At 43.7% G+C, this 16806-nt stretch overlaps 1 protein-coding gene across 1 annotated transcript in view; it reads left to right on the plus strand.

Annotated features, from left to right (window-relative positions):
- LOC146860841 (uncharacterized) overlaps positions 1–16806 on the plus strand; it is a 915295-nt gene that overhangs the window by 735773 nt on the left and 162716 nt on the right. The window contains exons 34-36 of the mRNA XM_085646176.1: positions 2614–2791; positions 9555–9662; positions 12317–12357. Coding sequence (XP_085502302.1) covers positions 2614–2791; positions 9555–9662; positions 12317–12357 — 327 coding nt within the window. The remainder of the gene's footprint in view (positions 1–2613; positions 2792–9554; positions 9663–12316; positions 12358–16806) is intronic.

Raw genomic sequence — 16806 nt, forward strand, 5'->3', positions numbered from 1 at the left:
ATTGAGCAGTCTTGTTTCTCGTGTAAGAGATATGAGCTGTTACAATCACAAGACAGTATGCAAGATATATTATGTAAAGCGTAAGCAGTAGAAAGAAATAATACTGTGCTAGCATTATCTTTTAGCTATGACACATATATTCACATACAAAAATAACATAAGCTAAAAATGCGAATACTCATAAGATGCTTCTCTAACTAGTTCTACCCCTGTGTACCTAACCTAAGTGTAGTACAAGGTAAGAATTAGGTGATGTATTCTATAGTATGGTAGGCTATAGTATGGTATGCTAAGTTTAGTATGCCAAGAGTCCCTCTAGGTTCTAGTCAGATCCATACCTTGAGAATGAGAGAGGTGGGAATCTCTTTCCGGGTCTCGAACTCTAACACCCCGCGAAGGGAGTCAGAACACTGGAAGCTGGATTCTCTGTGAGCAGGATGACAGCGTCTCTTGTCAGTGCGTCAGGCTGGGACATGGGCTCTTCTAAAGTCAAGGTCTCCTCCTACTTGCTTGGACAAGGGAAGGTATATTTATACCCGGTAGGTGCCTTGGAATGTTAGCATTGACGTAAAGTCGGACAGAGGAAGACGTCAGGAATGAACCCTTAAGGAATAGCGGTTCATGCATCATAAATGAGTTCTTGGAGAAATCAATAATCCTGTGCTAGGGGAACTCCCAAGAGCTTAAGGGTCTGGTTTCTAAGAACTCGTTGTGATGTTGGGGTGGACGGATTTGGTGACCATGCCTGTATTTGGATAGCATGGATAATGCCTAAATAAGGATTGGGATCTTATGCCTATATAAGGGCAATGCGAATTGTGCCTATATAAGGACATGTATCATGAAAACCTATATACGGACACCTAAAGCGGAATACAACAAGACCCCTGTCCTGAGCCCTAAAATGGCTCTCAAAGCACATAAAAGTACCCCAATCCCTGCCCCACCACCCTGAGCCCTAAAATGTCCCTTCAAGCCTGTGCCTGAGACCTAAAACTACCCCTTTCCCTCCTAAAAACCAACCTCTTCCTACCCAAGCACTAAACACTTCCCTGCCACCCCAGCCCTAAAAAGAAACCCGATCCCTGCCTCCTGCCCTGAGACCTAAAACTACCACCCTTGCTCCTGAAATCCAGCCCCTTCCCCCTTGAGCCCTAAAAACTACCCCATGGAGGTCCACATCATTTCTATGGTGCCTTTCATAGAGCTTAATCAACTCGACATGGCCACATAGGAGTCCCTCTATCAGTGGCGTAGCAAGGGGGTGGATCCCCCATGCGGCACGAGATTTGGGGCAGTCACTTCCCCCCACCTCCCCGCTCGTACCTACGGCCGTCGTGGGAATTGACCTGCACTCTCTGACCTCCCCACAAACACACTTCCTGCTCTTACATGCTGCCTCGGGTGGAAAACGCCAGGGCCGCCATCGGTGACCAAAGGTCTAGCTACACCACTGCCCTCTATAAGCGGCTCTGGTAGTCGCACCATGCCGGGGAAAGGTTAAGTCCGAATGTGAAGGAGCCAAAGTCTGAGCCAGGGAAGTCACTGTCAGCAGCATGTCGGGCTCTGTTAATTGGGGCGGCTAGAAATGTGAGGGAGGCAGGGCTTTAAGTGGGCCGGGTCTCACCGGTGCTGAGCACTGGCAGTTTTTTAAAGGGGACCTCTAAGCGGGTCTCTATCGTGCTCTGTTTTGCCCTGTTTTGCCCTGGCACAGACGTTCCATTTTTTCTGGACTGCAGTGACAGCAGACACATCAATGTGCGTGTGCTCACGCTGCTCACTTCTCACTAGTGTGCGCATGCTCACACTGCTCACTTCTCACTAGTGGAGAAGCTACGGCATGATGTCATGCCAGGTGATCGTTGTAGTTGAAGGGAAATCCTTTAAAGAGAGTAATTTTCTCTCTGGATTTCCCTTATCTTTTTGAAACTCAGGAGCAGCAACATTGTCGTGGTGTCACCAGGGCTTTAAGTGGAAGCTTTTTCAACATTATAGGCAAGCCATAGTTGCTGCTTATTTATCTTATGCAACTAACAACCATTGACAAAGCCAATAGTCCTGACTTGTTGTAGGCATGCTGTTATTTGTTTCATGTATCTGGATGCAGTGACAGAAACAGCAAAATACAAGTCGGGACGCACACTATGCTAAGCACAGATTTTAAGCTTATGTGTTTTAGGCCACATCCTTAATTACATAGGCTACGCCCCTTTGAGAGACCCTCTAGTGTTTTCATCCCACTAGAAGCCATGGAGGGAAGACTCTGTAGCTATTTGGCACATGATTCTATTTTAATACCATCCCCAAAATCAGACCATAAAATCGAAGGTACCAACCATATAAGCGTGACACCACCCATTCAAACAACTGTATGGCTATATTATACACAAATACAGAATATATTATTGGAATGTATTAGTTAAAAGTTCACAGAGCCTTCCTTAGAACCAGCTCTTGCTTTGGCCTCAAACAATGACTGTGGCAGGCTGCCACTCTACAGAGACACACCCACAGAGCAGGTAGATTGCCTTTGTCATCCCCTAAAGGAGGGTGGTTCTGTGTCATGCATTTATGTTTCTGTCTAATTCACATGTGATCTTTACCTCCTTTCAGCCTGGAGAATCCTGGACGGTTGGCTGTTACACCTGCGCCTGTACTTCTCTGAACCTGGGTACGGTGGTGTGCGAGCGATTTGGCTGCCTCAATAGCGAGCCCCCGACCTGCAGCCCCGACCGTGAAGTAGTGCAGGTGGTGGACCCAGATAATATATGCTGTACCAAGCCTCAGTGTTGTAAGTATCCTCCAAACGCTCCACAAGGCAATAAGAAATGTTATTTTCGATTTCATTACCCCCACCTCCCCCCACCCCGAGAAAGACTTCTGGGGTTTGTAAGGAGGTATTATTTGGCTGTCCCGTGAGGGACAGCAGCTGGTGTATGCTTATTTACCACCTTTCAGTGCAAAATGCGATGCAGCGCACACAACAAAATTTGCTTTATTTATTTATTTGTTTACTTACCTCCGTTGGGCCCTATTCCGTAATTTACTACCCCCTACCCTGCTCCTCCCCCGCCCCACCCCACCCCCCACAGCACTCCCTCCATGGGCCGCTACTGCTGAAAGGTGACATACAGAGAAAGAAAGTCTCTGGCGGTGAATAAAAGAGGCATTAGGTGAAATCCAGACTACACAGCCATGGTATTCTGCACCCCTGACATTTGGCAGTGACAGCCGCGAACTTCGAGCAGAACTTTGGGCACCGGCACTTATTCTTTTACAAATAAGCACTGTCCACCTATGACACTCCCTGCCACTTCATCTCACTCATGAAGGCTTTTTTCATCCCTGCTTTCTCCCCATAACATAGGTTATTCTGCATTCTCTTTCTTCTTCTTTCTCCCTTGTGTGTTTTTTCTCTCGTGCTCTTAGGGAAAATAAATGCCGGCCCCCATGAAATGAGTGCCTGTGCTCTCTGCCTGTAACCACCAGTTCAAATTAAGCACTGTCAAGATACCTCATGTGGCATGACTGGCAACTGTGACACAGAATAAAACAGCAAGGGTTTGCGTACATTTTAAGAGGTCCCCAGATCATGTACATTGCTTGCTAGGAAAGAGGACCGTTCTACTTTAAAAAATGATCTCTATTTGAGTACCTTTGAGAAACATAAAACCCATGCACACAGCATAAATGATGTACCATGACTATAGCAGATGAAAAGATATTGAGAGAAAATCTTGATGAACTTGGATCTGGTCTTTGGAACACTCTTCTCTTCAACCTTTGATCCCTAAACCAGCGTCCACATTTTCATGAAAGAGCCGAAACACTCCTTTCTCAAGGAAGCCTTTCAGGTGAGCAAGTGGGAATTCTGAGAGTAGAGACTGTAATGGCAAACCCTGTGGAACACCACAAGAGATTAATTTAGTTGGAGATATGGCAGATCCCCTTTTGATCTGCTAACTCAGTTTAGCTAGAAACAATTGGCACCAATAAATGGCCCTCTCAATGCCTTCATTCCAATTTCATAAACTGCCTTCAGTCTCAATACTGTTATTTATTTGCAGAAATAAAATGTTAGTTTATGCATACTTAAGAAAGTGGGTTATTAGCTGAGAGCCGCATTCAAGTAATAAACAAAATCATTGTCAGGGTGGACTGCAAAAGTCACTAAATAAACCTGTGCTAGCCCTGTGGTAGACCGGCACAAAAGCAGTCAGAGGCTATGTTTAAAGTATATATGTGGCCTTCAAATAGTAATAAAGTAAAAACACTACACAAAAAAAAAATCCCAAGTCAATCTAGAAAAATAGAGTAAAATGTAATAAATAAAATAACACCAAAATGAACAAAATCCAATCGATAGAACAGAAGCTATGAATTTTTAAATGTTCAGGTATAAATAACATCCAGAAGCACAAAATACCACTTGTGGTTTTCTGGTTGTGGTGGAATGGGTCAAAATCACAAGCACAAGCCAACTGCAATGGAGAGCAGGTCAGATGGTTCGAGGCCACATGAGGGTCCTCGGTTGGAGCTTTGTGTTGGTGGGAGCCACAAGTAGGTCAATGTTGGTGGGAGGATCAGTTTTCGCTGGAGCTTTGTGTTTGCGGCTGATGTAGGCAGTCACTGTTTGGCGTGAAGAGTAGATCGCTGATAGAAATTCGGGGTGACGAGAGACGTAGTGACAGTTGCAGATGCGAGGAGCCTGCTCACGGTCAGTCCCAAACCTCTGTTTTTTTACCTGGAGCTTAATTGTGAAGCAGGACGAGTACACAATGATTCCAGTCAAAATCCAGGAACTGGGGAATACTTCTTGGGGATCAGGACTGCCTCTAGAAGAGGCGAGCAACAGGGCTCAGGCTGGTTTAGTTGGTGCTGATCAGCTGGGCAGTTGCAGGGAAGGCTCAAACAGGAGGTCTGACAACTGACTCTTGGAGTAACTTCTGGGGATCCTAGGATCTAGGCAAGCACTTCCAGTCTTCCTTCTTCAGACAGCACAGCAGTCCTTCTTCTGAATCTTCCATATGTTCAGGGGTGTTCTGATGAGTGGTTCTGCAGCTGTCACATTTGTATCTAGTGCCAGCCATTGTGTGGGGCAATTTCTTGGCCTACTCCCACGCTGGTTCTGGTCAGTTTTTTTCCTTCCCCGGGGTTTGGCTCCAAACTGTCTAGGGTGACAAAGACAAGGGCAGGCCTGTGTCAGGTTGCTTTCTGTGTGCTGCAGGCAAGGTCCTGTGAAGTGTAATCGGGGCAGGGCACAACTGCGCCCAAGTCATACTGTGAGGAACACCTCCTCCCTCTACAACCAGGCCCTTTTGGTCCCCATGAAGGAATACACACAACACAGGGAAGACTTTTACTGTCATGTGACCCTGCATACTAGCAGAAAGGCAAATTTGGTTTAAGTAGTAAAAAGCAACTTTCTAAAAGTGGCATTTTCAGAAAAATAACTGAAAATCCATTTTTTTCATTTAGGAGGATTTTAAATTACAATTCATATGAGTGGAAGAAACATTTCTCTATCTGTTCTTAAACTGAAGTTATCACTTATTAAGTGTGATAAATAGTCCAGTGTTTGTCAATGGGACAGATAGCCTTACAACAGTCAAAAATTATTTTAGGGATTTTTTACTGTCAGGCCATGTAAACCTTTAGCATGCATGTCCTATTCTTTAAATATCATGCACCCTGCCCTATAAGCATATAGGGCCTACCTTAGTGGTGACTTGTGAGTATTCAAAAGGAAGGTTAAGGCCTGGCAAACAGTTAATCTTGCCAAGTCAAATGGCAAATTAAAACTGCACTACATGCTGCAGCGTTGGGACTGAGACTTGTTTTACAGGCTTCTTTACATAGTCGCACAATTAGCACTGCAGCCCACTAGTAGCATTCAATTTAGAGGCCCTGGGTACATGATGTGTGATGTACTAGGGACTTACAATTGAATTAAATGTAGCAATCAGGTGTAGGTCAATTGTACCATGTGTAAGAGGGAGAACACAACCACTTTACAGCAGGGAGAACATGCATAGAGTCCTAAGAGCCAACAAAAGTGGGTTCATTAAAGCAAGGCAAAGATCAGAGGGGACCCTGTTCAGAGGACCGGTCCAACAGCAAGTTTCTTTTGTCTGGCCGTAATTGAGTGATCAGGTCTGAGCTAGGGTGAGCTAGCATACTTATGTGTGGAGAAGGACTCTTGGGAATTTTTATGAATTCCAAATTTGGGTAAATCTTCACCAAAGTGAGGGAGTAAATCAACACATGCACATTTATTAATTATTTTTCAAATAGCGATCACAAAGGTTTTTAGGGGATCAGCAACAGTTGCAGATTCAAGGAGTATTTCTGGAAACGTTTTGTGAACTACTGGTTAAGAGTAGAAAAAAGGAGAGGGACACCTTAAGATGCTCAAGGGAAATAAGGTACTTATAACCAGAAGAAAGGAAGAATTCCCTTGATCCTACAATATTAAAACATTGAATGCTATATCCAAAATCCATATCAGAAATGGTTTTATTTAAAAAAATATTTTTCTTGCTATTTCGAAACAAATAAAATCACATATCATATCATAATCATTCAAATAAAAAAAGTTCAAAAAGCATCATACAATACATATCAATCAAATACAATTTATATACAACAAAAATGTATTGTATGATGCTTTTTTAACTTTTTTTATTTAAATGATTATGATATGATATGTGATTTTATTTGTTTTGAAATAACAAGAAAAATATTTTTTTAAATAAAACCATTTCTGATATAGATTTTGGATATAGCATTCAATGTTTTAATATTGTAGGATCAAGGAACTACTGGTTAAGCACATGAGAAGGCAGTCATGCTTGAATAATTTAACAATAGTGTACATTGGTGCAGTCGAAATTGCCTTCACATTTGAACATTTGCGCTTTTATTTTCTTTCATCCACTGGAAAATTATTTCTTCTACTTGATAAACCCATTTCTTCCAAATCTTATTTAGGAAGTAGAAATATTTACTTATAAAATTTCCTTGCAAATCCACAAAATATTTATTTCATAGATAGGGAATGGAGAAGTTAAGTTTTATGAACCTGGAAGACGCAATATTTTCAAGAGGATTTTATTTAATTATTCTAGAATTTTGATGGCCTCATCTTTATTGTATTCCAAGCATTTTATGTCCACAATTCATAAACTCTGCTTTTCACATGCAACAAAAGTGTGTTTACCAAAGGCAAAGCTGACAAATGTGTTTGCCAGAGCAGCGAACATCACTGTAAGACTAAGGAGAAGCGGGCTGGGAAATTCATCTTGGTCAATGATTGGGGGTTGCCATTCCAGAAATGTAACTATGCTGTCTCTGTGCCATGCCTTAGTCTGTAAAGGGTCAAAGAGCACTTGTCTTTTCAGGTCCAGTTTAAAATGTGGAGGTAGCACTTCTTCAAGACTCTCGACTCGAAACTGAAGTTTTTGCCCAAATTAGGATTTCAAGTGACCATGGAAAACCTGGACTTTTCAGAGTTCACCCAGTAAACACCTTGTGCAATACAAGATATCCGGGGAAAAGGGATGGGAATAATGGTAAATTGGAAAATAAGTGTTCAAACATCAGTTTCTATAGTTATCTTAGATTTCAAGTACTACAGCTAGTTATCAAGAGGGACTCCCATACCTGGTAAGGAACTTAGGGTCGTATACCGGATACGGTGGTCCTAAGTCCTCCATACTCCCAGTGGTGGTCGGACGACCACAGCCACCATTGTGGGTCTGCCTGCAGTATTTCGAGTGTGATGGTCAGGTCGCCACAGGGCTGCCGCCTCTGCCAGGATCCAGGATCAGTAAGGGGGAGCAATATGCTGGTGGTGCTGCTGTGGCACCGCCGAGCATGTTCTGAGTTGCATTGCCACCCCCCTTTTCATGGCAGTGAACCCACAATGAAAAGGGTGGTGGAAATGCAACTAAGGGGGTCCTAACAAGTGAATAGCGTCATCATCGGGTCTTGTCACTTGAGTGTCCTGTTCTACAAGAAATATCAAAACCTCCACCAGCGGGAGACTCCTCCTGGTGGAGTTTTAATGTCACTTTTAGAAAGGGACACTCAAGTGACAGGAACAGATGATGACGCAATTCACCGAACCACACTAAACAGAGATTACATACACTGTAGTCTGTGAACGTGTGGTTCAGGCTCTCCGCGACAAAAAGTTCTGGGTCTCTGGTATTGAGACTTCTGATAGATAATAAGTACCTCTTGGAAGCTGAATGAACCTCTGCTTCTTCCTCCCTCCACTTTTTTGACCAGCATAATACTGAATACAGGTTCCCTTGGTTTCATTTTTTTGTTTTCTTGTTGATGTTCAGTGGTTTAGGTAGATGTATGTTTATGTATTCATTGCACAGTTTCATAGAGCATCACATGTCACTTTTGAGCGCTGTAGTTATACCACAGTCTACACCTTGTGAGGTGGAAGCAGCATGGGTCAGATCAGGGAAAAGTGGGTCCCTGTCCAATATACTTCAGTCACAACCCCCGGTTGGGTGGAATTCGATTGTACATGAGGTGCATGTGGCTCAAATCTGCCCTGAACTCAGGGTTCAGTACAATCAACAGCCTGTGGCCCCAGACTCTCTGGGCACTGCTTCCATGCTTCATATGTTGGAAGATTTGCTGCATGGTCAAGTGTGAGTTTACAAAGTGTGTAGTGACTGTTACATTTTGCGGGTCTACTGGCCTTATGAATCGTACAGAGAACGACATCCGGCGAACATACCCCAATGCGCAGAAAATGACACGACACAGACCGCACACGCCTGTCCTCACCCCGGAAGCAGAGGTATTCGAGGTAAATTCAGGGAGACAGCCAGAATCCGGTTACATCGTAGGCTTTTTGGGACGCACAAAACAAATTCCACCTTCCGATTTGCACCTGGCCTGCTTTATAACGACAGTAAAAAACAGACTGTGTTTGCACGAAGACAGCATGTAAATAAAATATACCTCCCTCCCCACTACGTTCAGGTAGACACGTCTGTGTGCGTGGAGAACAGAGGCACAATGAAACACACACCCGTGCACAGAGCGAGCCAAACCCTGGGGGGGCAGTGGCGTCACTAGGGGGGGCGGGGGGTGCGGACCGCACGTCACCATGAGTTACCGCACTGGGTGACACCAACCCTAGTGACGCGCTGGGCCTGGGCTGTCTGCCCATTAATAGTGGATTTGGGCGATGTCGGGTTAGATGGCTATAGTTAAATATCTGGCGGCATCAATACACTCTAGGGCACAGTGGGAAGACGAGTTTTTTATTGTGTTTTAGACCCGCAGCATTCTGAGGAACTACATCAGTGGAAGAGATTTAGAGGCACTTCCAATGCTGCTCTGATACGGAACCTTCCGGCCATGTGTCATTTCCGCCTTCAGAAAGCTTCTGGGCACACAAAGAAACCAAGCTGAAGAGCAGACTCAGCTGTGGGAGAAGGGCACGTTTACGTTCTGAAGATTGTCTCGTTTAGTTGAGGGCTTCTCTGTTAATCTGCTGATTGGTCCATTTCTTCTCTGTACAGTGTGCAAGCCTCAGGGATGCAGCGGTGCTATGATGAGCTGCCCGCAAGGCTTCGAACTCACCTGTGGCGACATGGATGTGAATCAATGCTGTCCATTCTATAATTGCAGTAAGTCTTACACTTTAATTGAATAGTGTTTGAAGCACTGCTCCTGCCCTGCTGCATGTCTCTGCTGTAAACTTCATATACTGCCATACAAGAGCAAAATGTCTATTTCAGAACAGTTCCACTCCTGTCCCTCCACCCTGTTTCTCTTTCATAAGTCTTTCACCATGACATCTTGAAAAGAATATTTTGCCTTTCTGTCTAATACCTCCTCATCATACTTGCTTTTGCAGGGCCGATTCAAGCTTCCACTCCTCATACCTCCTTTCAACGCCATTAATTCTCCCCTCACTTTTTTTTTCATCCCTCAGCATCCCACCTCCAAGTTCTTCTCTCCGCTTCTTTGTATTTCAGAACAAATGGCATCTACTCTTTCCATCTTCCCTTTTTAATCTCTATTGCTTTCTTCTGTCAACACCTCATCCACATTCCTGTCCCTGTCACTGGCTCTCTTTCATTTCCTTACATACTCTCACATCACTCTTCTTCTTCCATTTCCCATTGCTTCTCTTCATCCTGCCTCCTTCATCCTATGTTCTCCCTTCGCATTATTCCCCGTCATCATCTGACATACTAACCCTAGCAACTCACTTGTTTGTTGTCATTCATTGGTCCTTTCTCGTTCGCCCTCCCTGCTCTCAGATACACCCTTCTTCCTCCATACCCATGACCAAGCACCCCTTTGTTTGCCCATATCTTAATCTGTCTCCTCTCTCCTTCCTAACCACTCCATCTTCTTCCTTTTGGAGGGGAGGGTGAGGGGTCTTCAGGTCTTGACAGGTGGCATTAGCCTCTAGGGTGCTAGAGACGCCCTTGAGGTAACTGGTCGAAAATGAGGCAAGTGTCTCGAGTCCGAAGAGTAAAGGCGCGTCCAGGACAGTTTTGAGACGGGGATGCAAGTAGGTGATGTGCCCCACCCAGTGGTTACAGAGTGAGTCGGAGGTCATGACAGGCATGGGATCTGAAAGAGAAAAGGTTCCATCTAGTCCTACTTCCATTAAGTAATCAGAAGTAGTATTGTAACGAAGAGAAATGAAACAAGTGAGGCAAATGAACAGTTAAACTCTTTGAAACAGAACAAAGGTGCGCTCCGGTACCATCTGGATGAAAATACAAGGGTCGGTAGAGCAGGTGAGCACTTTGTGCCTGTGTTATAGGGAGTTAAGGAGCCTGCTCTAGTAATTGTCCCGATTGCACACAGACTGGTACTCCCAGGGGGAAACCGCTCCACCCAATCAGAACTGGCCTGGCACCCCTGGACTCAGATTTCTGGGGTGCAGCAACACCAGGCCTGCTTTCACCTGCAAGAAAATCAAATGCAGCAGGACTGAAAGGGCAGCACCGCCTTGGCTTTAGCCCTTGACCGAGCCTCTTCTGCAGCACGAGAGAGGAAAGAACACTCCCTCCTGCCTCCTGTGCTTTCCCTACCACCAGCCTTCCAGCCCAGCATCTCACAGGCCCCCTGTTTGGGCCCGGCATCTTCGGGTCCGAATGTTTATCCCGTTCCAGGAACAACAATTCAGAATATCCTTATTCAAGTGCCAAGAAATTTAATATACCCCCCCCACACGCACCCCAATTATAACCACGCCCAAATCCACGTCACTTGTAATTAGGGCCTTTAAAGTCTGCTTTTCTCTGACATGACTTTGTGTCACTATTCTGTGCAAGAACAAGCACGTGTTATAGTTTACAATATAGAAAAGGGGCCGCATTAACAAACCACAGTGTGCACTTTGAGCACCGACTGGTCTGTGGATGGGTATTCAATTTGTGATGTGACCTATAGCATTGCAAAATACTTATTGGCAGGGTACCCAGAAAACGGCCTGTCCAATGAATAGTTGTTGGCAGGTCCCCAAAATGTAAATGGATGCAAATGAAAGGATGGTGGCCTGCATGGAGCGGCAGACCACCATCCTTGCATTTGCTTTCCCAAAAGAGAAATATATAGTTTTGTAAAGCAGTCTGTGTCTGTTAAAAGTATAAATGCTGCTGCTTTAAGACAACGTTTCCTATTGAGGAAAACATTGAGGAGAACACTGCCCTCTCCCCGAAGGTGACCAATGTGATCTGCATTAGCCAATCGGTCCCCTTGGGACATCCTCCCCTTTGCGAATCAGTTTCCACCCCCTTTGAAGTGTTGGTCATTTCAGTGTTATGACTACAAATGCTGTGGCAAACCATTGACACATATCATTGTAACTTGCAAGTAGGAGGGGAGACACTTTCACACTCACTCCTACTTGCGATTCGCAGTGACAACCCACATTTTATAAAAAGATACTCACAAAATGTATTTAATTGATTGCGCCCTTGCGAATTGCTAGCCTTGCATGTGCAAAATACAGTGATACATCGCAGGCACAGCGGGTCTCTCTTGCACCATCATTCCCATATTCCCCGCTCTCCACCTGGCTATCCGGGCAACTTCTGTCATGAGTTCTAACTTTTGAAATTCGCTATGTAGATTGACCCTTACAATATTTTGTAGGAATGAGTTATACAACCATTCATTAACAATTTGGTACTGTTCTTTAAGGGATCCTCGCTGCACAGTACTCTTGTGTTTATGGCAGACTCCATCCTGGAGGCCAATGTTTATTTTCTATTAATAAGGATTTCTGTTTTTCAACTTTGTTTCCCTCCCTCTACAGCACGAAAGGCGGTCTGCATTGTGGACGACATGGAATACCAGGTAAGAACAGCGGTAGTGTTCAGACACTCCTACCAGAGGTGTCATGACTTTTACAAACTGTGCACCTTACCTCAAATAGGGTTTTATCTAAATCTTATTATGTAAGAAAAATAGCAAACCTCTTTAGTAATGATGTTGCTGCTGACGAGGCAAGGAAATCAGTGGTGCTGGAACAATTTTAGAAGTGTGGATGATGTCATCAGTGTGACTTCACTGAAATCAGAGACTTTGTGGAAAATCAAAGCGCTACATATTAGGTAGCAAATGAGTCACTCCCATTCAGCAGGTGAATCGTTTTGTAATATGCATTCCGTGGTGCACTCTTTACTAAGCACTTTGGGCCAGATGTACGACCATTCTAAATTGCGACTCGCAATTTGCGCTCAATTGCGAGTCACAAATTGCGAGTCGCAATTTGGAATGTGCAACAGTGTCAGAGACACTGATTGTGATAACCAATGGGATCGCAAAATGCAAGGCTCATGAATATTAATGAGGCACTCGCAATTTGCGACCCCATTGGAAATGGATTGCCCTCCCAGGGATGGTGGCCTGCTGTGCTCAGCAGACCTCCATGTCTGGGACTGCTTGTCAATAATGCAGTTCTTTTTTTAAAAAATGCAGCCCGTTTTCCATAAAGGAAAACGGGATGCATTAAAAAAAAAAGAAAAGTTTTTGTTTCATTTTTTAAGGACAGGCAGGCCCTGAGACCACTGCCTGCCCTTAAAAAATATTTTTAGAGCCAGTCACAAAGGGGAAGGGGTCCGCTGGGGACCCCTTCCCATTTGAGACTCCATTACCACCCTCTTGAAGAGGGCAGTAAATTGCCAGTGTTTTACGACCGCAACTGCGGTCACAAAACATTCATACATGGCTAGAGAGTCGCTACTAGGAAGGAGACTCCCCTACATAATAGTGAGTTGCAAAACACTATTTTGCGAGTCACAATTTTTTGTGACTCGCTAAAAAGTGTTTGTACATGGCCATGTGGGGTTTTTGCTTGCGCAAACGAGTCGCAAACCTGTTTGCGCACGCAAAAACTGGTCGTACATCTGGCCCTTCGTCTCAAACGTAGGAAGAAACCATGCAGCCATGGAGGGGGTTTACAGGGAACACATTTTCCCACCGAAATGGCCATTACATTTGCATCAGGCATGCAGTTTTACTGCTCGACCTATATATCGTGAACACAATGTGTGGAAATGTAGTTTCTGTATATATTTATCACACCAGTAGTAAAGTGTTTTGGTTTGTATAGATCCAATTAACGCCTTTGTTTCCATCACACTTCAGAATCAAAAATATCTCTCATTTATAACTATATTTTTCCAATACTTGACTTGACCTATCTTCTGTAGTCATTGCTCTTTACTTGCTGCTGAAAAGTTCTGAAGTACCTGTAAAATTAATTTACAAGTATTCTAATATTTTTTTGTGTTGGAAAACATTTGATGTTCTGCAGCCTTCTCCTTTTACACTCTTTGTGCCCCAGGGATTGTCATTTGGTTGTACAATTCACTCACTTTGCGGCATGAGAAAAGAAAAGTAAACACTAGTTTCCACCGTAAAAACAGAATAAGTGGGGGTGTAGCTTCAGGGTGGGGGGGAGGGGGTTGTTTGGGTTGTTACACCCCCCTAATAAATGTTTTTTTCTGTTAAATAGTTGGGTACAGGTGCTTTCCGTCGAGTATTGTGAGATGTCAGTCCGATTTCAGCAGGAATTATTAGATATAGACAGACAAAAACACACGCACACTCTCTCTCTCACCCAATATTGTATTTTCTCCCGGAGAACTCCTACCTACCCGCCTTCCATTCCCTTTCCACCGCCCCTTAGGCCCCTCTCATGCACCCTGCTTGCTTATAATGTATTTAAACATTATATGCCAGCCTGATTGTCCGAAAATCTGAAACTCACCCTCCCACCCCACAATCTTACTGACCAGGCTACGCCCCTGAGAATAAGCAGCAGTTTGTCAGAGGACATTGCCTGACATTTGACCTCTATCTTTGAGAAAATGCTACAAGGTGAAAAGGAATTGAAAGGCATCTTTATTGATTAATCTCCTTTTGGAATCTTGTGAGCTGTTTTAGGGGTGCTGCAGCACCTCCGCACCATAGTTGCAGCCCCCGGTTAAAGGAATTTAAAAGTAAAAGAAAGGGCCCACTTGGAGGCCAAAACAGTTTGCTTATTTCTGTGTTCTAGTTATAAGGCAAACACAAGGAGATGATGGACGCTGAAACAAAAACAAGCATCCTGGGACCGGTTTGGGGGTAACAGCCCTCATCAACCAGGCTAGCTTGAATCTAGTGGCAAAGTGAGAAAGGGACCCACGTCTGGGCATACCCTGCCAACCTAGGGCGAACCAAGCAAACACAAGGAGATGAGGAACGGAGTGCTGAAACTTTTCAGACTCTCTCCCCCAGTCACAGATCTGGGTCGAATCCATCATCATTCTTTAGCTCACTTCGCCACCTCAGTTCAGACTCAGCCATATGCAAATCAGTCTTGACCCTGTGCATCATGGGAGCAGTCCAGCCCGAACTGCTCAGCCAGGTCATCCCTGAACCGGAAACAAGCATCCTGGGACCTGTTGCGGGGTACCACCCCTCATTAGGGAAGACATGGCTTGGCAGTTCGGGTTATAGATTCAGGGCCCATTTTAAAACATGTTTACATGTAGAAAAATAGAATTAAAGACCATTATAAAAATCCATAGAAAAAAGACTGTAATTAACTTTAAAATAAATAAATAATGATACATAATTGATAAAAAATATTTTATGGAATAAGTAAACTTATTTGATTGTCCATGAATCATATTTCATAAGTATATATCGCAATTATTAAAATGTATACTGTCAAACTGCAGGTGCAAAGGCACATACCTGCAAGCGAATAAAAAATGTGCATCGTCACATTCAACAAGTGTCTGGCAGACTAGCAGTCCTGAGTTGCTTTCCTGTATTTTGTAAGAATTTAATCAAATTACAAATGGCCTTTGAGTGAGCCTTATCGAGCAGGAAAGCTACTGCCTCCTCTTGAATTGTGCAAGAACCTTGTGAAATCCATAGCTGGCGAAGATATTTCCTGCGGTCATTGATTAAAGATGGACAAATACAGAGTAGATGAGATCTCTCTTGAGCCTGAGCACACAGCCGACACAAAGTTGATATTGGACCTGTCGACCATGGGGGTAAAAGGTCGAGTGATGTAAAATTTCCCATCCTGATGAAACAGAACTTAATTTTATAGTGCACAGCAAAAGTACCTATTAAGTATTCTTGAATCCCTCTTTTATTGTAGCTTCTTGGTATCAAATGCCCATGTTTCCTGTCCGTAAAGATCCGACAATCCTGTACAAATGATGCCTTTCGTGTTAATCACTTTAGCTCTTTTTTTAAATTCTGATGTGGAAGGTTCAAATTCCATATTCTTGCTGTTGAGTTGACTTTCAATTGTTCATGAAAAGGAATCGACCAAGAATCTTCGGCTACTGTGTGGTTCTTTAGCGATACCTCTTTCCAGGTCAAACCTTTCAGCATTCCTTATTCGGCAGAGCGTATGGCATATAGGTCTTTAAGGGCACAGGCTTTTTGAGCTAAAACTTGGTTGCACAATGCAAATTCTAATCTAATTTGAGCATCTGCGGAATGATTTGGGAGTTTGAATAGGGATCTAATAACTTGGCTCTGAGATTTGTTCAAGAAGCAGCCTAGTTTCCCCGGCAAGGCTTCCGAGCCGTTTGCTTATGTAGGAATTAGTTTGGCTTTAATTATTTATAACAAGGGTTCTAAAGTAGGTTGTTTAGTATGTTTGAGAATGGATTGAAATGCAAATAGTAGGGACGCACACTTTGATTTAAGAGAGTTCTCATGAATTAGTTGACCACTCTTGTCATCTAACCAAGAGCGGAGGTACTTATCTCTAGAGGCAATAGACAGATGGTGATTGTTGATGTTCAATGTAGCTTGTTTCTTCCTTTTCCGTCCAAAAATCACAACGTTAGTATTCTCTAAATTTATCGTTATACCGTTTATGTTGATATGTAAAGATAAAGCATCAAGTAATCTTTGAAGACCCCTGGCTATCTGACTCAGAAGTACTACATCGTCAGCGTAGAGAAGTGAAGATATGTGAGTTTGACCTAATTTAAGCTCGTCGCTCAGTACAGCATTCAAAATAGGAGCCGAATCTCTAATCAGTAGATTAAAAACAGTTGGCGCCAGAACACACCTTTGTTTCACTCCTTGCTCTATTCTTATTTTATTGGAGACCGTTAGTTTGTTATCTAATTTAACTCTGGCCCACGTTTCAGAGTAGAGCAATTGAATTCCTAGAAGTAACGGATCGGGTATATCACAGTTTTTGAGTTTTGTCCAAAGTAAATCTTGTTGAACATGGTCAAAAGCCTTGCTGTAGTCTATGAAACAGATGTAAATGAGTTG

The sequence above is a fragment of the Triturus cristatus genome, chromosome 3_1 (assembly GCF_964204655.1).
Source record: "Triturus cristatus chromosome 3_1, aTriCri1.1, whole genome shotgun sequence".
Lineage (NCBI taxonomy): Eukaryota > Metazoa > Chordata > Amphibia > Caudata > Salamandridae > Triturus > Triturus cristatus.